The sequence below is a fragment of the Nilaparvata lugens genome, chromosome 7, assembly GCF_014356525.2.
Source record: "Nilaparvata lugens isolate BPH chromosome 7, ASM1435652v1, whole genome shotgun sequence".
Classification (NCBI taxonomy): domain Eukaryota; kingdom Metazoa; phylum Arthropoda; class Insecta; order Hemiptera; family Delphacidae; genus Nilaparvata; species Nilaparvata lugens.
Genome location: NC_052510.1, coordinates 36958390 through 36982565, shown reverse-complemented (window position 1 = coordinate 36982565; position 24176 = coordinate 36958390). Strand labels below are relative to the sequence as shown.

General features: G+C 33.8%; 2 protein-coding genes across 7 annotated transcripts in view; one reads left to right on the top strand and one right to left on the bottom strand.

The window, feature by feature from the left end:
• LOC111054487 (voltage-dependent calcium channel type A subunit alpha-1) overlaps window positions 1–24176 on the bottom strand; it is a 1036091-nt gene that overhangs the window by 951988 nt on the left and 59927 nt on the right. The window lies entirely within an intron of this gene.
• On the top strand, window positions 2548–19822 carry LOC111057145. 2 transcript variants are annotated; one of them, XM_039432658.1, is made up of 7 exons: window positions 2548–3230; window positions 5182–5344; window positions 6379–6576; window positions 7879–8066; window positions 8695–8843; window positions 9710–9994; window positions 19304–19822. In XM_039432658.1, exons 1-7 carry the CDS (start codon window positions 2902–2904, stop codon window positions 19732–19734), a joined length of 1743 nt encoding a protein of 580 aa, XP_039288592.1. In that variant the 5' UTR covers window positions 2548–2901; the 3' UTR covers window positions 19735–19822. The 2 variants fall into 2 exon arrangements, with proteins under 2 accessions (XP_039288592.1, XP_039288593.1); XM_039432659.1 differs by having other exon boundaries at window positions 5005–5344.

The window sequence follows — 24176 nt, the reverse complement described above, 5'->3', positions numbered from 1 at the left end:
ATTTATATCACATTTTTCAAGAACCAATAGTTCAAACTTCATAATGAGGTTCAGCTTAGGTATTGGTTCATATTTTTATGTTATTATCCAAGAGCCACATTTCAAAACAACAAGCGAGTGAAGTAAGTTCAAAATACCCTTTTGACTGATATGATGTACAAGAGAGATCCGTTTCAATGGGATTTGCAGGCGAGCGAAGTGAGTCCCATTTACACTGCCGGGGTCCAGGGGTCATGGAATTACAGGCAGTGGCGGATAGATCAAGGAGGATCCAGCAGCAATAATATAAAAAACTTGAGTGAATTGAAAAATTTCAAAGTACAATATTATAAATTTTATCGATGGAACTATTTGAGACTAGTCGGCAGGCTCGCTTCGCTGGTCTGCATTTTTCATAGTGCAGGATGGAAAAAATCGTGTTTCTATTGGTATGAATAAATATTTCTCTGTAGAGTCTTTGTTGAGATATTATGAAAATTATTGTATTCAGATCAGGCCTTTATAATTTGAGATAGGAATTTATTTATTTAATCAATGAGAATTACACAACTTACAGAAAAATACCACAGGCTTATACGTGATTATAGGAATGACGTGGTTAACTTACAAAACATTCTAATCAAACTCTCTCAAGTATGAATTTTCCGATAAATGGAGAAATATGCATAGAAAACTAAATGAAAAACTGGAGAAAAGAATCCCTCTGATTTATCACCGCCATTACCTCAAGTTTACACTTTCAAATTCAGTTGTTCCTGAAAAAACAACTTACTCTGAACTTGAAAAAATATTACACGGACCTGTGGAACAGATTTAAACAATTTCTGTCCATAAAGTACTGAAAAACGCAAAAACCGAAAAATATAGAAAAATGTTGGAAAACGCCAGCTTTGAGCGTATCTTCGGTGAACTATTGGGCACCTCTCAACATAATATTTTTAGACCCTAGCTGAACATTTGTACCTAATTTAAACGTTTTTTGTTCTCGAAAAAGCTGAGAAAAAGAAGAAAAACACTTATTTTGGGCTTGTGTTTGACGTTATACCACAGCTCTTCCAATAGAACATTTTGTACACCTAAAGCAATACCTACTATTACTTTAGTAATAGTAATAGTAGGTATTGCCTAAAGCCCATGTTATACGAGCGCTAATGCCGCGGCGCTGGCAGCGCTGAACCAAGTTATACACAGCGTTGTTAGCGCGCACTATAAAAGTATCATTGCTAAGTCAATTTATCAGCGCTCGTATAACATGGACCTTTAGGTGCGTACAGATTCACGCGCCGCAAGCACGTGAAATTCATTTTTTAACAGCTGATTTCAAGCTTTTTATATCTGTTTTTTATATCCGTTTCTTTACGAATACAGATATAATCAGCTGATGGAAAGTGAATTGGTCGTGCTCACGGAGCGTGAATCTGTACGCACCTGTTTACCAAATTTGAACATTTTCTGTCTATTAATTCTTTTTAGAACCGAGAAATTCAATTCCTTTATTTCCACTTGGCATACATGTACATATTTATATTTGAAATTCAACAAAATAAGAATCACATTTTTACAAAAACAGTACAAAGAACATATTGATTGAGTGGAATTCCCCCAGTAAGACTATGCGTCTGAGATTGGGGGACAGTTCCTGCAAGCAGTATTATTCAAGTTATATGGTATTATATTTACTATAAATTACAATATGTGTGATTAAAATTACACAACTAAGATTCAGATAACAGTAGGTGAATTATAAGTGATAACATAATATAGTGTTGGGTGTAGCTTGATATCTAGAGTGAGAGAGCAAGATGACCCAAAAACCGGAGGTAATTTATTGTTTTATAAGCCTCTATTATGTTAGAATTATGTTACGTTATATTAGAATTATGTTACTCTATTATGTTACGTTAGAAAACGCAGAAATGTTCTTAAACGCTGGAAAACCCGCTTATTTTAGGTGTATCTTTTGCGTTATTCCAAAGTCCTCCTATTAGTATATTCTTACACCCTAGCTGAGCTTCTGCACTAAATTTGGATATTTTCTGTTCATTTGTTCTCGATAAAGCTGAGAAAACGCAAAAAAAACGCTGAAAATAATAATATACATCATTAGTTTTGGTTATTTTGACAAATGTGACGTTTGTTCAGAATTCTAGGTTTTAGATTGGAGAGTTAGAATTATTACTACCAGCCAACTTCTCACCAGCCCCAAGATTGACTTGAATGTTTGAAAATTGTATAGATCGTATTTACAAGGCTCTCTTGTTCATTGAAACAATAAGAAGTTTCAGGAATTTATCAATATATTAATAATAGAATCGGCATCCTTGAAGAAATAATATTTCCAAGAAAAAGGGACTGATCCAAGAAAGGGAGGGTCGTCATTTGGAAATGTTGAAGGGTTTTAAAGAAATCAGGTTTTCCCTAACAATAAACTCTTGTTTTGTGACGCCTGCACAGGTCAACTGTATTGTCTGGCGATTACTCATCATAGGCCATAACATTGTGCCAAAATCCCCACTAAAGTGATTATTTAAGAGTTGTAGAGAGGATCCATGACTTTGACTAAAGTGATTGACATAACAAACGTACCTGCGGCATTTTCGCCCTTAGAACTCTTTGAAAAATCAGAACAATATCGAGGAAATGTATTATTTTCAATGCTTTTCATTGGGGACAAAGACAGAAGATTCAGTGGAGGGTGTCAAGAACCTGTTGATGATAAGAGAAAGCATTCAGCTTTGAATGGAATCCTGGAAATTTCAGGCCCAATTCGAAGGCCCGCTCCCACAGTCGCTCATAGCACATACATTGCACGGAGTGTGAGGGTGACCGTTCTTCCTCGGCAGTGTCCAAATCGGTAGTGTCCAGTGACAGTCGTTAAAAAGTGTTCAAGTGATTTTGGTCATGTCAGCAGTACGATTTAAAGCAAGATATAAAGGGTTTCGGTGGGAAGATGAAAGTGGGTTTATTTATAAGCAAAAAAAAATATTAAAAAATGGTTCCATTTACATGGTTTGCGTTAAAAAAGAGTGTCCTGGGACTTGCTCTGTTGAATGCAATACTGGGGAATCTAGCGTGGGTGAATGCTCAATTATTCGTAATCATTTGCCAGAGAATGCCTGCAAGAGTGAGACCAACGAATCAAGAATTGAGGCTCTTAGGTCTTCAATTCTTCAAAGGGCAGCAACAGAAAACACGCCGAATTCAATCATCTTCCAGGAAGAAATCAACAAGTAAGTGATACGTTTATGGATAATCATCCTCTAGTGATCCCACTATTTTAAAGAACCTATAATGGAGTTTAGTAGTTGAATAGAATTATTTCTAATGTACTTGTTGGATAAGTAAAATAAAACAGAGAATGTTCACATGTATTTGATATGAGCAACCAAAATGGAAAATCTTAGAAATGAGTAATTTCAGAATTTCAATTTCATTTATTTCCAATTTAGAATATTTAAGACTATATTACAAATTCTTTATAATTTGACATATCATTGAATATATAAATAAATAAACATAATCATTCAAACATATACTTAAAAAATGAATTATAAAATCTAGGCATCACTAGCAAAAGGAAACTCTTTGCCCGCTGGTGAGAGTTGCAAAACAGTAAAAGAAAAACATAATATTTCGAAATAATGCAGGAAATTTAGGTTAAAATTCAACTAATTCAGTATCAAATCTAATCGTCCGATGCGTGCTATCCGTCCGATGACTATCTGTGTGCGCCTACCTTTAATCCACTCTTTCATGCTCTTTTTACTAATTTTGAAATACAAATCAAAAGGTATTTCATTGATCAGTTTACTGCTTGAGTAAATTAGCTACCTTCTGATCAATGAAAGTCTTGTAGAATGAACTTGATATTTCTCTGTTACACCCCGTCTGAAATGATAAGTAGTGTTCTTGATCAGCTTTGGCAAGATATTTGTATTTTTCACCATGTTTTTTATTTATGAACCATGATTTTATTTTATAAACGCAGCTTTGACATTATAGTTGTCAACATCAAAATCCATGAAAAAAAGATTGGATGGGAATAGCTTTGGTTTATTTAAGATAGTTTCTATTATTTTTCTGAATGATGAGTAGATTATCCATGTGTACATAATATGCAGCACCCCATATGACTAATCCATATTGTAAATCTGATTGAAATATGGCATGATAAACTGTTTTTGATTGGTAGCAAAAAAATTCATGAAATTTCGAGGATTCATTCTTCAAGTTATATTGTATTGAACATCATACTGTACTTGATTTATTAGAATATCAATTCTACGAAATACTAAATAACTCGAGTTATTATTTGAAACTGAAAAGGATATTTACAAAATGTGATTATAATCGCTTTCCGATGATTCAGAAATCACATCATCATTCTTCCCATCATCCACGCACAAGTCTTGAGCTCATGTGGACAACACCTTCAAAAAATGTAGTTGGTAGTTAATTTCCGAAATAACGATTATAACATTTATATTGTTTTCGTGGTGGAAATAAAATGTATTATCAACTTATCATCCATTATTAATATTCCACTAACAATTCATTAATGAAAATTTTCACAAACAAGTTATTGAGATTGAATGAAATCCTCAAGTAACCTTTATCATGTTTAATTGAAAATAAAAAAGGATACTATTGTTTTTTGAAAATGCGATTCTTTAATATTGATAAGTAACGTTACATATTGAAAAAAGAAGAGAGGATAGAGAAGAGTTTTTCTTCTGTGTTTTTTCTGGAATAGTAAGGACTGTTCAAAGCCTTTTTGGTCTGTGACTGTTCAATTTATAATATTTCATCTACTGTACAATAATATAAAAGATAATATGGTTGCATCTCAGTGAATGCAATTCAGCATGGAGCCGAACCAACTAGTTCTGATTAGAATTCACATTTACAAGCTTTGTTTTGTTTCCTCCGTCGCCTTATTGAACGAATTATAGATAGCCCATTTTCGAAAAATTAGAACTTCATCTCTGCTTGTATAATTCTCAGAGCACCAGTAGAAATCAGGAATGCATTGAATTTCAAGCGAATGGAGAGATCGATGCAAAGATTCCATACTAGATCAAATCCCGGGAGCGTTGAGGATTTCAATCAATTTTAAATTGAAATAAAGAAATGGTATGCAAAATATGGGGAAGTAAATAATCAACCATTTCTTCTGGGGAGGTATGGAGAAGGGAGCGACGAAACCCTGATCGCATTGGTTTCTCCTCTGAAAAACATTCTACAGTCGAGTGATGAGTGGCACTTGGACGGGACTTTCAAGTGCCGGCCGAAACAGCCGAAATTTGCTCAACTTTTTGTTGTCATGGCCTCCGAACACGGACGAGTAAGTAACTATGTAAAATATATGTTAATATTCATTATCATTCATCATATTGCTTCCGTCTGTCGTACGAGACGATCCTGTAGTCGGTCCCGTCCCGACTACCTAAAAAATAGTCGTCATCTCTCATGATCATCCCTCTCACTCATCACCCACGCACAAGCGTATGAATTCATATGGGCATCGCCTTCAGAAAAAAAATATATAAAATTACTTAGTGCTTTTCTTGTAAGAGTTTGGTCTCTGGTATATAATCGCCTAGGGGTCATGGGGGATTCAGAAGGGGGCTCCGCCCCCAGCTTTAGAGGCGATTTAAAGAGGATAAAATTTATAAATTTGTAGACTGTGATGAAATTGTACCCAAAATTGATGGATAATTCACTATGAATGAATCAAACCTCAATTTACAACCTTCCAGAAATAGGTTTGAAGATATAAGAATGAATCTTAATGTTTGCTGGAGACAATATTTTTACCTAGCTAATAAATTGATCAATAAAATTCCAGATTACCTTATGGAGCATATTAACCGAAATTCTGTTACATTGCTTAAAAAAAGAACTATTGAATGTATAATTACCAGTAAAATCGAGGACATACCTTTTGAGTGACTTATCTTTGTTTCAATAGTATGTTTGCCATCTCTTTTTCTTTCTCTTTTCATGCTTTCTCTCTTTCTTTCACCCTTTTTCATCATCTTCTTTTATTAAATATTATATTATATCAATTTCATCTTTTGTAAGTTCATTTTTGCTGAAAGTTTTGTTTTTTTTTGTAAATTTATTGTTGTTGAAGAACCAATAAAGAATTTTTGATTTTGATTGATTAAAAATATCTATTTAATGCAGTTTGGAGGACAATCTTATGCAAAAGGAAGTTGATTGTTTATCATTGAAGAAATTAAAATAAAAGATTCTTCCTCAATCAATAGAGAAAAAATAACCTGGTGGTGGACTAATTCGACACACTGTATTCAATTATTATGTTTTATTTAATTTTTAATACACTGTATTAATGTTTGTATTGTTCCTTTGCAGGCTTTTCCCATAGTATGGGCCCTCATGAAAACTCGTACCAGCAATGCGTACAACGTGGTTTTCAAAGCGTTGAAGGACCACATCCCCGATCTGTCACCAAAATATATAATAAGTGACTATGAAAAGGCAATACGTGCTGCAGTGAGGCAGAATCTTCCTAATTCTAAACACACTGGATGTTGGTTCCATTTCTCTCAGGTAATGTATGAATTTGTAAAAGTTGTGTAATCAAAATTTTAATATAATATTCTCCTTTGTTATCAACTAATTTCAATAATATCTATACTTATAAGTAGACTAATATTAGGTACAATGTCATCTTCATTATTATTATTGAGACATTAACATGCCGTTTAGATGTACAATGCCAACCAGAAACAATTTAGAACCTTGTAGAACGGTGCTGTTCTGAGAACATAAACAAGTTCCACGAACTTCTAAAGGATGTATTTTGAAAAATAAATAGCTGAATAGCTATTGATAGTAAATGAGTTATTGTTGTCTCCACAATTCAGAAATTTCTAGAAACGTCTATGCTTTGAAAAGCGAACTCTTTTATAGTACACATAAACAAAGGCCTGGAGTGAAAGGATGGAGATGTGTGAATGAGGGAGTGATTGAGTGACCACGTGCTAGTGTAGTAACCTGTATATATATGTATTGTAGTTATATAACCGCATGTTTGGAGTGGAATAATAAATATAGCTGTTTGTGGATATTAACTGGTAGCTATATAGAATTAACCAATAGTTTGAGTATGAGTGGCCTAATATAGTAAATAAACAATGTTCCTCCATAACAATAAATATGCAAATAAATAAATAGTATCCTCTGAATTGATTTTCAATACTAATTAATGATTGCATGATTTGAAGTTCGTACTGGATATATATTCTTTTGTAATGATTCAAGTGTAACCAGTACCTGTAAATATTTTTATAATATGAGTATTAACTGTTACTAGTAGATAGTAAGCTCAATGAAAAGTATGTTTATGCTTGATAAATGTATATTTCAATAATGATAATTTGTAAAGCTATGTTCAGATTCTATTATCAATTATTCATAATACAATGATCAAGCATGGATGTTCGTTTCAAAAAAGACTTAGATATTTGATACATTGAATGAATCAATGAAATTTTATATTTCGAGGCGAGTGATTCATGCATATGAGTATAAGATTTCTAAATTGAAGTATATTGTAATGAATATGATTATCTTTTTTATAATAATATTATTAATTTCATTACTTTTTGTGATTAATTTCGATTTGAGAGTATATGAGATTCTCGATTCACAAGTTCACAAAAACGATCTTGGATCGCCGCCATATATTGGAAACAAGCTGATGATTGACTTCTATTGATAATTACTTCTCAATGATTGACTATTCTGAAATTCTCACGGAAAGTCCCTCAGGGTTGAAATTGTCATATAAGTGATTGACATAAGTTCAATATCCATATAATATTACAGCATTCATTATTTTTCCTCCAGGCGATAGACAGAAATGCGCGGAGACTAGGATTACAGCACAACGAAGAAGGCGGCTGTAATGTCGCCAAAAGATTGATGGCAACTGCGCTTCTGCCGCATGAGGTCATTCCTCAAGCTGTTCAAGTCATTGAGCAGCTTGTGGATTCAACCCCTCCAGCCTACCAGACAAAAGGAGAACGTCTATTACAGTAAGTACACATGATGAAGTAGTTGTGTTTTTATGCACGTATTTTTCCATTTCGATTGCAGCTTATATAATATTAATCTATAGAATCATGTTCACTTTTTACCAACCTTGAAATGTTAGTTTTCTCTGCTCCTTTTCTATTAGGTGGTGAGTGGTAGCTAATGTTGCTACATAACTCATTTATTTGTATATTGTGCATTGAATCTTCATATGCAACTGCAATGCAATTCTTTCGTCAGCCTACTACCATGACATACAGAGTGAGTTTCACGTTCCAACACACCCAAATATAATTTAACGGTCTTCAACTTATATAAAACTTTTTCACTTTTTCAGGTTGTCAAAAATATGGCAATAATTTCAATTGTTAATCAGAAATTTTTACTACAAATCAGTTGATAGCTCCGAAACGGTTTAACATTATGATGTGCGGGTTTCTCAATTCATTTTGTCTTGAAATTCTGTATCATAACATGACCATCTTACTTTTTTCAATATAATGATAAGCAAATCCACTCTGTATAAGCCTGAATGGAAAAGCTCAATCAGTTCATACCTTCATGTAAAGTTACCTCATGAAACTTGGATCGGTTCTTGGTCAGATTGTTCAATCACTTCTCTTGTTGCAGATATTTCAAGGATGAATGGATCGGAAAAGTGACACCGCACGCTTTCTCCGTGCACGGCCAGAAAAGCAGGACAAACAACTGCCAGGAGTCGATGAATAGAAACATTAATCGAACCATCAAGACTCAAGGGAATACTTGGGACTTTTGGGGTTAGCTTAATAAGTAATCAGTAATAATTCTCACATATTCTGTATAAGTTAGCTGTTCATTACTCTGATTTTTTATAATAGGGATATGAAATAGAACTATTACAGTTGTAATAGTTATCTACTGCCTAAAAATTGTTTTCATTTGATTCTAATACTGAGTGAATTTTTCTTTTTCTCACAAGGGCAAGATCATTCCCTATAGAGTCGTTATAGATCTTTCTTTCAATTATAAGTAATAAGTATCAGTCGACCTTATCTTCAGCTTACAAAGGGCTGTGAGGGTAATTTTTGGACTGGATTCTAGGGATGGTTACAGATCAGTATACAAGAGACAAAAGTTACTCACTCTTCCAGCTCTTTATAGACGTGCTCAAGTTCGACTTCCATTACCAAGATAACTTTTCAAGGGAGGTTTTAAAGCATTCATATACCACTAGAGGAAGAGATACACTCAGATTTCCGGTGCTTAGGCTTACATTATTGGAGAGGAGTCTTCATTGCATGCCGATAAAACTTCTCAATAGTCTACTTGTATTTTTGAGGGAAATAAGAGATAGGGGTGTATTTTTAAGAAGGCTGAGGGGTATACTCATTGATATCTGTATGTACTCCCTAGCTGATTTTTTTCAGAAAAGGCAGGCACTTGATGTTTTTATTATGAAATGTTATAATGAAATTTCTATTAATTTGTTTGTCATTATCAGTTAGAAAGTTAATATTTTTCATATTGCTTATTCTTGTTATTTTTTTCTATTTTTTCCCCAATTTGATTACGTGACTCTAGGATAATTGGTTCACTGTAACGCCATTTTTTTGTATAAATGTTTTTTTAAATAAACAAATGCATAAAATGAAATATTTTCCAGGGGGATTAATTGAATTATCGGTCAAAGAAATAAATTATCATGACCAACTGTCACGAGGAGAGGAATGCGCGAGACCGAAGAAAAATAAATGGCTCCTGCAAGATTCCAACATTCAAAAATTGCAGCGAAAATTGGCGGAAGAGAGGATATCTTTGGCCTCTTTTCTAACGTCAGCTTCCCACCGCATCGCAACCATTGTAATTCCAGTCGTGGACTGGAGTGGTGACAACGCCCAGGACGTCGAGGATGTGGATGCGGAGCTAAGCAGCCTTGATGTCATCCCAGGTATTTTACACTTTTCCGATATAAGTTAAACATACTTAAACATATTCAAAGGGAATGACATTCATAAATATTTGACTTTAATTTGTACAAAGTAAGACTTATTTTGTCTTATTCACTTAAGACTTATTAACTAAGTCTCAACTTAGTTGAGACTTGGCCCTACAACCGGAGAAATTACAGTGTTGCCAAATCGTGTAAAATTGCAACTTTTTCAAATTCCCAATTCAACGTCAGTATTGGATGTAGAATATCATCCCCGATATCCTAGAGTATTGCTAAAAAAAGTTTCAGGGTTGTAGTATTGAAAGGAAATTCAATTTTTTTATGAAATTGGAAACACCGCGAAAATATGTTTTGAGAATTCAATATAAAAATGACTGGGAGGATGTCTTCTTCTTATTTTCATTCTCATCTGACCTATAGCTATTCTTTAATGAATGATTATGTTCTTCAATGTCGAGACAATAAAATTTGTTTTTCAAATGTGAGAATATTGATACTGATGGGCACGCATCATAAGAAATATTGAAACCCTACCTTGTAGAAATAGACACGGCCAGACATCTGTGTAATATTGTAATGCATGCAATGAGTAATCCACTTGTCAGCTGATTGATTATGAATAATTCTAGTCTGATTGATCCTATCTTCAAAGTAGATGATAAAATATATATATATATATATATTATATATATATATATTATATATATATATATATATTGTCAGGATACAAAGCCTATGCCAGCATATTTTCTAAAATTAATGTATAATTGAGGCATAAATCAAATGTACTCACGTCAAATTATGTAAAACTCATTTAATTATAGTTTTATTAAATTCTTACAGTATTATTTCGTATAATTTACCAATTTATTGTCAGAGTCATTCGTCAACTGCCTACCAATGTTTACTACCGTATTTTCAATAATTAGGTTAGAGTGAATTGCGCCAAAATTGATGACAAGCCTTATCTGTCAGCTGTTGATACTGCCGGCTACTGTGCTACTGTGATATCTCTATATTGTCTGTTTTCATTTTAAAACTAACTCAAGCTTGTTCATTTCTGCAACCCCTGTTTATTTTCTGTTTATCTGCTTTAATTTTATAGTCTTCCCGTTTAACGTAATTTTTTGTCATTTTCTGTGTTTTTCGAACCTCTGTGTCTAATTTAAATATTAAAACCGCGTGGAAAAATTCCCATTGGTGGACTTTTTCTTATTAGGCACAGGATTGGTTCTTGCCCAAATCACGTGGTTCTTCTTCTCAGAAGAAGACCAGGTGATTTCCTCTTTTGGGGAAGAAGAGACACTTGCCTTCTGAGAATCGAATTATCAGGACCCGTTTAATTTGTCCTATTAAAATTAATGTTTAAATGGTTTCTCTTCTTGTTAAATGTAATATATCCAGTGTGTTAAATGTGTAGCTCCTCTGTAGTCTTGTGCTCTTAAATTAAATTGGAAGGCAAGTTCAATTTGTATAAGCTTATTCCTGAGGAAGAATTGTGAAACTATATCCTGGGTGTCGCCATTCCACGCCAGATCTTCAAGTGAAATAAAATTATTAAGTGAATTGGGGCCCCACGATCGAGTTGGTGAGCGAAAAATACTTATTCTATCCAATCAGTGAATTGAGAAAGCTACAATTTTCTATCAATTAATTATTGTGAAAGAGTGCAGGACTATATCCTCCTATAATACCGTGTAACCCCTATTAAAATCCTAATTGCACTATATTACCAAGAACATTCATATTATTATCTCATATCAAGAACATTTATTATCAAATTTTGAAAACTCTATTATTCCAATTTGTCAATTATTCAATTAATTATTATTATTTGATTCTTAACGATTATAATTCATCAATAAATTTGCATAATTGTTAACCAGTTTCAGTAATTTCTCTAATTAGATCCTGCTCAGTTCGGTCTATAATTACCATATTGGTTTTCCTCTGTAGGAATTTATTTCAGGTATTGGAATATCAATATTGAATTTACTTGTTATTCATAAGAAATAAATTACATTCGCTGTGCTCGGGTTTGAATTGCCTGGAGATATTGGTAGGCTATCACACCTGATTCTCAGGCAGTTTATATCAGAGTACGGCGGAAATATTATTTCTTGTGGAATTGTAGGATATTCTGGACGGGTGTAGGCAGCTCTGCCGGCTGATTTTTTATCCGAATTACAGGTGTTAAGCGTCCAGAGGCTCTTGCGAATCCACAAGATTGGCGCCCGAACACAAGACGGTGAAGGAGAGGGAGCTTATTTCATCTTAATAATCATAAATTTATTTCAGAGATCGACTTATCTACGCTTGAGAGGGAGCAGAAATATAAATATTTCTTTTCAGTGGAGTCGTGGGTCGCCTAGCCATCAATACTCTGTTCAATATTGTTGTTCAATTTTATTTCTTAATAATTATTGATCGAATTGAGCAGGTATTTTTTGTTGCACTAATGGGGGCTACACGGTGTTACTCTGATGTAATAATCCCTGAAATGAACAAGCTTGAGGTAGTCGATTTATTTATTAATTTGTGATTGTTCATACACTGGATATTATTTTGATTGTGTTGAATTTTATGTTGATCATTACGGTATATTATATTGTAGAGTATTATTGCATTCTAAAACGTATTATTGTCGCGATTTTGTCTTGCTTTGAAGTTGTGGGAATTAGTCAGCGGTATTAATTCTTCAGAACTACAAGATAATTTGCACTGACCTGATTCTGTTATTCCAATTTGCGCGCACCACTATCATTCACTCACTATTTTTCACTTATTGGATTTCGTCTACACTTCACTTTTTGGGAGAATCATGGCAAACCCCGCCACGGAACTGGATGGGTCTACCACATCGTTTACACCGGCAGATCCTGTCTCACCCGAAGCTCCTCCAAAACCGGCAACCAGCGCGACTTCAGTTGACTTTGAGCGCGGCATTCGAGAGCGTTTGTCATCGACTCGGCTAGAGGAAAGTCAGCCAATACTTAATTCGGTGCAATCATCACCAATCGCCAACGTCGATCGGCGCGAGGTAGATCGTCAAACGTCTTCCAATGATGTCGTTGCTGCTGAGTTGGAGACCAAACAGCCGCAGGGGCTGCCATATCTACCACCTGGGACAATCGAAACCATACTTGAAGTTTTCAAGACCACTGCTGCAGGAATAGAAAAGAAATTAGAAGAAACCGGCAATAGATTGGACAAGAAAATAGAAGAAACAAGTAATAGTTTGGACAAGAAAATAGAAGAAACCAGTAATAGATTGGACAAGAAAGTGGAAGAAATGACCGCAAACTTTTTGCAACTCAAAAGTAACGTTGAGGATTTACATCGAAAAATGGATGAAAAACAAATTGAAGCTAAGAATTATACAAATGAACAAATACAAACGGTGAGAAGTGAATTTGGTGAAAGAATTCTAAACCAACACCGGAAAATACTGAAGCAAATGGTGAATTGGAGAGCAAGATTACCCAGGCCAATGCTAAGCTAGCTCAGAATGATGTGAGGTTAGGTGAATTGGAGGCTCAGCAAACAAATCACACGGCCCAAATAAACCAGCTGAGAGCAGATGTCACACAGAATTCAGCTGAAACTTTAAATCCCGAAGTAATTAAGGGATTGAAAACTCAGCTAGATCAAACTAAAGCCGAGTGTCTACAAATAAAGAATAGTTTAGCTAACGTTTCTGGTGGTAATAATCATAATACTGGACAAATCTTGTCATCTTTACCAATATTTGATGATACTGAGTGCACCATTCAACCACGGGCATTCATTCAGCATTTGCAGGCTATTGATTCCGTTACTACTATACCATGGATTACGTGGAGAATGCATCTTTTACTATGTCTACAGAAAGAACCACTGATACACTTCAGAAGTCGCATTATCTACTGAATTCAACTCGTTAAAGGATTTTATTGACAACTTCTTAGCTACTTTTTGGTCTCCTGCAAGACAGAGAAATTTATTGTCTCACATCATTACATGCAGATATGACAAGCAGAATACGGGACTGTCCATGAGTGCCTTTTCAGCCCACATTCGCTATTTGAACAATCTGATGGATAATCCAATCGAGAATGGAAATTTGATCGAAATATTAATTGGGAAGTTACCTTATTCCATTCAGACGGCATTAAGCTCGCAAAGTTTTGAATCCTATGACAAGTTTGAGGCTTGTTTGAGTCGAGTACAGAGTGTAGACGATAAATTTGGTTCACGGAATTTCAAAACAAACCATCAGAAGGATGCGAGGTTAGGTGTTGTCGTGAATGAAGTTGAAACTCCTCATCGTAATTATAATCGAGGCAGTCAACCGAGTCGACCTCAAAATAATAGCCGTGGATTTGGAGATAATCATCGGAGAAATTATAATGAGGGAAGTTCATTTATTCCAAATAAATCAGTCGACTCAACTACAACTCCAGAACAAAACATAAACAGAAGCGATGACTTCACTCAACCGCAGCCATCTGTATCAACAACCAGTTCGTCGCCCAACCAACAATCCCAGTCCAACAAAAAGCAGTTCCATTCTAATAATCAGAAGGGAAATAATTCTCAGCGTCGTAATAACAATAATTGACAACCAGTTTCGACTGTCTCTGGCATCAATCATCATAAAAACGAGACAGTCAGAAAAAAAGTTATTCCGATCGTAGGAGTAACCGACCGTGAGGTGCTGCAGTCTGGCGGAAAAAATTCACACTGCTTCCAACCACGTGACAGCGGTAAATTCAGTCATGAAGAAGAGAAAAATCTGCCTGCTCGTATTGCGTCAGCTAGTAGTGACAGTTTGCGGGTTCTGCCACACGAGGCTACTAGTAGTGATGGTTTGTGGGTTCTGCCTCCCGAAGCTGATAAAGCCCCCAAACATTGACCACATCACACCAGCTGCTTCACATTGCTCCACGATGCTCCGGCTCCACATTGTTCCAGCTGCTCCACATCGGTCCAGCTGCTCCACATCGCACCAGCTGCTCCACGATGCTCCGGCTCCACATCGGTCCAGCTGCTTCAAATCGCACCAGCTGCTCCACATCGCATCGTTGGATCTTCACATTATCATCACAGCACCCACAACTCAAAGCAAGTTGTTTATTTATTGTATTATATTGTTTATTATTGTAATATAAAGATTTGCTCACTGGCAAGTTAAGCCTACCCGCAATTACAACTAAATTTGAAATTAATTCTAAAATATAAAGTAAAGTTATTTTGAATTATCCAGACAAAAAAAAAAAATTATATAAAATAATTTGGAAAAATTAGCTTATTAACTTACTCTAAAAAAAAAAAAAAAAAAAAAAAAAAAAAAAAAAAAAAAAAAAAAAAAATGAAGATAAAATAGAAAAATAGTCTGCTGTGATATTTATTAATAATTTTAGGTGTAGGATATTTTTGTGATTGAAAATCAACCATTAAATGGTCTTCATTATTATTAGTATTGTTTGTTTGAAATATTATTGTTGTTATCATTTGTGCTGTTGCATTATACATGCACTATTAACTATTAATTATCATTTGGTGATAAAATTATCTTGAATATTATATTTGTAGCATGAAAGCTCACTATAGATTAGAATTCTTAATTTATATGTTATTATTGTTATTAACTTAATGAAATTATTGTAATCACATAAATGTGATTAGTATTTTGAAAAAAAAAATATGATGCATCAGAAATCTAAAACATGCATTCAGCAACTAATTTATAGGAAAATTTGAATATTATGTTACTTATTGTATTTTTGTATAGAAATGTTGAGAAATGAAGGGAATTTTGGAATCAAGCTTTAAAAATAAACAGGGTAGAAATTTTGATTGAACAAGTGGAGACTAGTTAAATGTATTGAATCACAGAGAGATATTATCAATCTTTGTAAGCTGGCATACTTGATGAAACTTGGTATAGTTATATTTTAACAGACCTGCAATATTGGATTAAAATTGTTATTAATGTTAAATTGTAAATTTTTGATAAAAATTGTTAATTGTTGGCATGGCCCTTTGATATTGTTATTTTGGCATCTTCTATGCACTCTATGCAGGTCTATTTCACTCATGCACCTCTGCTCTTTATTCTGTGAGGAGTGATGGGGGGCTTGTGCACCCATCCTCTCACCGTAGGGATTTTTTGGATTCTGTGCATGTGGTATTATCCCACCTCTGTACTTCCTTTGTAAGTCTGACTGGGCAAAAATCCCGGGACCTTAGTTTGTGGTTTCTGGCACCACTGCTGCGGCACAAAGCCATGCATATTTGTTGTAACATCATGCTTTTTTGTGCAGATTGTTGTTTGGCTGTGAATTTTTTGTGATAGACCCTAAGTCGTAGTTTTAAGTTAGCATATGTCATTGTACCCTTCTTGATTGAAATTAGAAAGCCTTTAATGGCCTAAAACCTTTCTAATTTGGGGGCTTTATGTCAGGATACAAAGCCTATGCCAGCATATTTTCTAAAATTAATGTATAATTGAGGCATAAATCAAATGTACTCACGTCAAATTATGTAAAACTCATTTAATTATAGTTTTATTAAATTCTTACAGTATTATTTCGTATAATTTACCAATTTATTGTCAGAGTCATTCGTCAACTGCCTACCAATGTTTACTACCGTATTTTCAATAATTAGGTTAGAGTGAATTGCGCCAAAATTGATGACAAGCCTTATCTGTCAGCTGTTGATACTGCCGGCTACTGTGCTACTGTGATATCTCTATATTGTCTGTTTTCATTTTAAAACTAACTCAAGCTTGTTCATTTCTGCAACCCCTGTTTATTTTCTGTTTATCTGCTTTAATTTTATAGTCTTCCCGTTTAACGTAATTTTTTGTCATTTTCTGTGTTTTTCGAACCTCTGTGTCTAATTTAAATATTAAAACCGCGTGGAAAAATTCCCATTGGTGGACTTTTTCTTATTAGGCACAGGATTGGTTCTTGCCCAAATCACATGGTTCTTCTTCTCAGAAGAAGACCAGGTGATTTCCTCTTTTGGGGGAAGAAGAGACACTTGCCTTCTGAGAATCGAATTATCAGGACCCGTTTAATTTGTCCTATTAAAATTAATGTTTAAATGGTTTCTCTTCTTGTTAAATGTAATATATCCAGTGTGTTAAATGTGTAGCTCCTCTGTAGTCTTGTGCTCTTAAATTAAATTGGAAGGCAAGTTCAATTTGTATAAGCTTATTCCTGAGGAAGAATTGTGAAACTATATCCTGGGTGTCGCCATTCCACGCCAGATCTTCAAGTGAAATAAAATTATTAAGTGAATTGGGGCCCCACGATCGAGTTGGTGAGCGAAAAATACTTATTCTATCCAATCAGTGAATTGAGAAAGCTACAATTTTCTATCAATTAATTATTGTGAAAGAGTGCAGGACTATATCCTCCTATAATACCGTGTAACCCCTATTAAAATCCTAATTGCACTATATTACCAAGAACATTCATATTATTATCTCATATCAAGAACATTTATTATCAAATTTTGAAAACTCTATTATTCCAATTTGTCAATTATTCAATTAATTATTATTATTTGATTCTTAACGATTATAATTCATCAATAAATTTGCATAATTGTTAACCAGTTTCAGTAATTTCTCTAATTAGATCCTGCTCAGTTCGGTCTATAATTACCATATTGGTTTTCCTCTGTAGGAATTTATTTCAGGTATTGGAATATCAATATTGAATTTACTTGTTATTCATAAGAAATAAATTACATTCGCTGTGCTTGGGTTTGAATTGCCTGGAGATATTGGTAGGCTATCACACCTGATTCTCAGGCAGTTTATATCAGAGTACGGCGGAAATATTATTTCTTGTGGAATTGTAGGATATTCTGGACGGGTGTAGGCAGCTCTGCCGGCTGATTTTTTATCCGAATTACAGGTGTTAAGCGTCCAGAGGCTCTTGCGAATCCACAATATATATATATATATATATAATATATATATATATAGTGATATCAGAGTATGGAGGAATTCCTTTTCTTTTCATATTATCCTTAAAATGAAAAATTTCAAAAAACCTTGTGTATACATCGACGCTCAGTTGAAAAAGATATATTCCTGCCAAATCTCATTGAATTCTATCAGTGCGATTGGCCGAGTTAATAGCAAATCCGAGTTAAAACATAGACCTCACTACGTTCGGTCAACAAGTAAAATATAAATTTATTTAATGATATATATATATATATATATATATATATATATATATATATATATTGTTTTTTTATAAGAATATAAGTAAAATAATTTACTAAAAGAAGATATTGAAAATAATAAAACTATTAGTAAAACGTTTATTTGAAATTTATTTTTTAAGGGTGCAAAGGTTAAAAATAAACATTCTACTCGTGATATTTTTCAAAGTTTTTTGATTTGTCTATCATTAATCTATCTATCTATCAATTTTACACGATCTTTATTTTTTGAGATATGAGCGCCTGAAGTTTGAATTTTTGGGACAGAACATTTCAAATTCGGTATGATATAAATTCATGAAATTCAGAGGATGGATTCTTCATTGTATTGTTGATCTAGTGGAACAAAAATTTTCCGAAAATATCAATTTTTGAAAAGTTTTTCAATTTACCAAAAATAACTCAACAAAAAGTTATTTTTGGTTATTTTTAGTGAATTGAATAACTATTTTAAATATGGATATTCCCAGAAAATTTCTATTTTACTGGATCAACAATACTATAAAGAATCTATCCTCTAAATCTCATGGATTTATCTCTTACTGAATTTGATATGTTCTGTAACAAAAATTTAAAATTTAGGCGCTCATATCTCAAAAAGTAATGATCGGAAAAAAATGTTTCCCTGAGAAAACTTTTTCATTTTGATAGCTTAATGATATACAAATTGAAAAACTTTGAAAAATATCACGAGTAGAAAGTTTATTTTTAGCCTTTGCACAGCTTTCTGAAGATGGTGTGGATCACTGAAACTAGTTGTTATAATTTGTATTTTTAATCTATAATTCTATTAGTTTCAAAAAAGGATTCAAAGTTTATTTATTTAAGTTCATTTTATAAATAAAAATAAGTATCCCTGAATTAATACATTAGAATAAAGGTTTTTATATTCATTTTTATTACCCTAGCTGATTTCATAGCTCAAGAACCGGTTATTACACAATTAATTACTTACAAACAAGATGAACTTGTCATCAGTATGCATAAAATATCACGGCGTGAACGTTCGTATTTTATAAATAATTCTTGAAAGTTTAAAGATATTCCAATTTGATAATTTGGATTTCTTTGTTCCAGTTGGAGCTACTGTCGCTGTAGTAGCTACTGCTGCTGTTGTAGCTACTGCTACTGAGGCGGACCCATATTCAAATTATAGATGGGAGCCAACCCAATTGATCACAGAAACATTTATGCCATTGGAACTGATAGTTCGACAGAAAGTTGAACTAGAAAGGTCGGTTGGTGCGGCCCATGTGGAAGAGAGTGAGCTGGCTGGAGAGGGCTGCACAGCCTGCGTCTTGTGCTTAGAGTACAAGGTAACTAGGCTGTGCAATCCATGCGGCCATGCTAATATGTGCACGGCATGCTGCAATTCATTTATTGCACAAGAATGCCACTATTCAGTTACAAACTCTGACGGAAGCGTGGAGGTGACCGATATCCAGTTACCATTAACATGTCCAGTTTGTAGGGCGATAATAGGGCAAATTATTAGAGTAGTTATGTAGGTAGTTAGTTATTTTCTTGGTGTTTCTTTGTAATATAAGAGATTATTATTATTATTATTATTCTGTGTGATAAAAGATTGTTTATAAATCATAGTTTTATTCATCAGCATTGAAAATCCCAATCCATTCTGAAGGCTGAGCGTGTATCTGTGTAGTATGTTAACTCATATTGCTGCAGCATGTAATAAAGCAAAAAAATCATTAATTTCATTATGAACTTCCTTCATGATACCTGTTTCAAAGGCTGTTCTCTCCGACTGAAACCGACGACGGTCATAGTATAATCTATTGTCCGTATAATGTATTGTCTATACTACAATAGCATTTGACTTCTATGATGACTTCTGCTGAACCTCCTGTCCCATTCTGAGGGCTGCCCGAGAAATCTTTTGTATCAATACCGCAAGAGACGAGGCAGCCCATGCATTATCGCCTCAACACATGCATGCATGATTAACATACAACAGTAGTAAATTGTTATACCTAAACAAACTCTATCTAATTCTTAACTCCGTCCCAGGTGGTTTTGGTGAGAGAAGTTATATGTGCTTGTTGTAAGCATTAACATTTTATATGAGTTGCACTATTGTTAAATCATTGTTGATCAAGTCATAAGTGCTCAGAAAAAGTGAAAGCGACAAATACTTGATAATAGGTCAGAAAATGAACACAATATTTTTGGATTTTTCCAATGAATTGTCAATGGAATTTGGAAGGAATACTAGGAAGGATCCTTTTTGAATTGCGCGTCAATCTACAAGTAAAGTGTTTTTCTATTGTATCCTTTAAAAGACGATTTAAAGGATATTAAATTAATAGGGAGTATATCCAATAAGACATTTTGGTAATAGACAATTCTTTCTTATTATCTCTCATCAAAACTTGAAAGTGTATTCTCTCACAAAAACGTCATCGAAAGATGAATTCTAATGTAAAAAACCTTTCAGTCACAGCTACCTCCATTGGCTGGTTGATCTAGGGGTGAATACGTTTCAATAGCTAGTCAGTACTTCTTAGAGTTTTTAGAGAAAAACGTCAGCTATCTACAGAGTATGAGAAAAACGTAATTTGAACCACCCATTGAGTCCACCATCATGATTCGATGTACCAATCGATTGAAAAGGTTAGCTTGAAGTTAAAAGCCAATAAAAAATTGATTCATTAAGTTTGATAATTTTTCAACAATAGAATAGAAACTCATATCAACTGAAATAGGTACTATCGATCGCTATTCTTGTAAAAACTCTTCTTCACTCTAAAACTCTGGGAAAGGAAGAATTTGAATCCGTACTCTTATTATGATAATCTTTGAAGAATAAATCTATATTCGATACATAGGAATTCAATTGAGATTGCTAAATGCTAAGTAGGACAATGAAAAATACTATAATATTTTCTGTCTTCAGGATGCTTCGTAGTATTTTGCGTTGTCTTCAAGAAAGTTTAAAGAATTTGCAGTGTCGAAAAATGTAAATCATTGTTTCATTTCAAGTTGCAATTTATTCCTCTCATTCTCATTCCCTTACTTCTTTGAATATTTTCCATGCAACATGATTCATATTTAATGCTGATCTGCGTTATTTGTAGTTATATGCAATGCATTGAAATAATGAATTTGGTTTCACCTATTACATGATTGGCATACATTAATTAATAGTTGGAGCATTGTCATCATACCAATCTTACCCTATTTGATCCTATTTTCTTGTATTTATATCATATTATTATTATTATGATGATTCAAAATTATAGGAATTGCAAGTTTTTAGTTTATATTGTTTTTTGTTCCTAAATGATTTGTTTCAAAAATGGGTAGGTACTGATTCAATCATCATCAATATAATATCGTATTGCGAGTACCTATACACATATGCTTGTGGCCTGCCTCTGTCACTGTCCCTGATGATTAATGACACCCAAGTCCTCCCATTCTTAGCATCTGCCTATCCTTATTGTTATTCTGAAAAAATGGATCGCTCAACGGACTGCCAACCCCCAAAGTCGCTCATCGGACGTAACCGATCTTATGGATCTTATAATATCATATCACGGCGGTAAATGAATGAATATGCTACATAAAACATCATCGCGAATATATGTAGGATAGTTCTATATTAATAAAGAAATTTAAAAATTCATGCTGTTTTAAAATAAAAAAACATGTTTTTTTGAATATTTATAGGATATAATAAGGGGTAAAACCTATCTGGATGGGGGCATGGAACGATCGAGAGAGAACAATACCCACTCTTCAACGCCAGTGGAATGGAAAACAATAACTGTCAACCCATGCCAATGCTCAATCAATATTGAACAATAGATCTCTTAATGCCCCCATCCATATAGGTTTAGAATAATATTTTCAAAACCTACTCCAAAATCCAACACTCTGGTCCGCAACTCACATTTATACTATTATATAATATATAATTATATATTATATTATATATATTATAATATATACATGTATATCAAATATACTCACTCGATATAATATTATGTATTGTTTGAAAAATATCAATTAGCACTAAGAAATTAGATCTTTGATAATATTAAAATGGGTTATAAAATCGTTATAATACTAAACTCATTTATTGCGTAAAACACACCATCTGATAGCAGGATTTGGTTTTCACCAAACGACGGGCATAATATTCTTTGATTCGCAATTTGATTGTATATCAATAGAAACTGGTATATGCCTTCACGGTTTAGATGTATGTCGCATCTTGATAAGCTTTGCAGGAACTCATGTTACACCAAGATCTACAGAGAATAGACTGTCTAATCTCTAATAGTTGGAAATTATAACTTCAATGGACCTGTAAATACTACGGAAATGGGAATCTCTGAGTAAAAGTATAAGAGTGTGGGATAACATCACTGAACTTAACAGGATGGGAGCATACGCTTCATTGCACAAGGGTCGAGAATGTGCTAAATCTACCTCGCAATTGTATTGTTCTCGCTTGACAGGCTCATGCTCCCATTATCTAGTCTATAATGCATGTAATAAACCCAAAATAATGTGGAAGATGATTAAGGACAACCTATCATTGAATAGTAAATCTGCTTCACATAAAAAAAATGTAGACCTGAGTTCTGAAAACTTCAACGTGTATTATGTTGACAGCATAAATGAGGTTCTGGCTGCAATACCAAATAGCTTAAATACTGTCTCCCACTATAAAGTGAAAAAAAGAGGTCAATGTTTCTCATTCCGTCATGTAGCCGTAGAAGAAATGTTTCTCGCTTTGATCTCTCTAAGTAATAGTAGCTGTTTGGATATTTTTCATTTGAATTGCTTCATATGTGAAGCTAGCAGTCAGCATATTTGTGAAGTTCTTTGTCATATCTTTAATCATTGTATTGACTCCAGTAACTTTCCTGATATGCTCAAGCTGTCTAAAGTAGTGCCGATTTTAAAAAAAGGTGACCTCAACCTATGTAGCAACTATAGGCCAATATCTATAGTACCAGTTTTTTTCCAAAGTTTTTGAATTTCTAATAGCTCAGCAGATGGTTGATTTCATTGAGAAAAATAATTTGCTATCTGGCAGGCAATTTGGCTTCAGGAAAAACCACACTACATGTCAGGCATTTATGTCTTTCATTCAGGAAATATTAAATGGCATGGAAGGTGAAAAATCTGTGAACGCAGGACTATTTGATATGTCAAGAGCATTTGACACTGTCTCTCATGACATTCTACTCTCTGAAATTGAAAGTTTTGGTTTTAATTGTAGATCTGTAGCACTTATAAAGTCATATTTAATGAACAGATTTTAGGCAGTCTCTCTATAACGAACATCCACTTAACGAAATCCTCTACACAACGAATTTTTACCTTGTCCCTTGAGTTTTGGCTGTTTATTTACCTCTAACGAATTTCAGACCTCTCAGCAACAAAGTTTTCTCTCCACTTCAACATACAAAATGTAGTGTGTATAGGAAGCAGACGGTCATTCTCAAGAAATTGTTTATTTTCAGCAGAAAGGTCGATAGACTGAAAATAATGGCAATTCAGGTAGGAAGAAGATAGGGTGGAAGACAGTCAATAGAGGTTGAAACACATGTCGGAAATTGAATGCAGGTTATTGAAATAGAATTTCAAGGACTTGTCATTCGTAGACCAGGCAGGTGAACGCCTGGACTTTTTCATTTTTTCTTTTGTCACACATTTCAATTCTTAGAACTGACTATGATGATGATTATGATTACTGTGACGAACGAGGAGAAGAATCCTTCAGATCAAGAAGTTATAGGCTAGAAGCTTTCAGAAATATCAGGCAAGGATTAAAACTGTGAAATAGTGTAACAGACAACCTGTTCGACTGTTTGAATAGATGTGAGTCGTTTATTGAACATGATGTTTTATTCAAATGCAAAATTCAACTGAAAATTACTCACTTTTTCAATTAAGACATTAGAAAAATAGGAAA

What these genes read in the sequence shown, in the direction of transcription:
- LOC111057145 (XM_039432658.1), top strand. Translation starts at nt 2,902, where the DNA reads ATGTCAGCAGTACGATTTAAAGCAAGATATAAAGGGTTTCGGTGGGAA. An exon ending in AAAGGAGAACGTCTATTACA is followed by an intron (nt 8,067 to 8,694) that starts GTAAGTACACAT and finishes CTCTTGTTGCAG; the next exon opens with ATATTTCAAGGATGAATGGA. An exon ending in CAGCCTTGATGTCATCCCAG is followed by an intron (nt 9,995 to 19,303) that starts GTATTTTACACT and finishes TCTTTGTTCCAG; the next exon opens with TTGGAGCTACTGTCGCTGTA.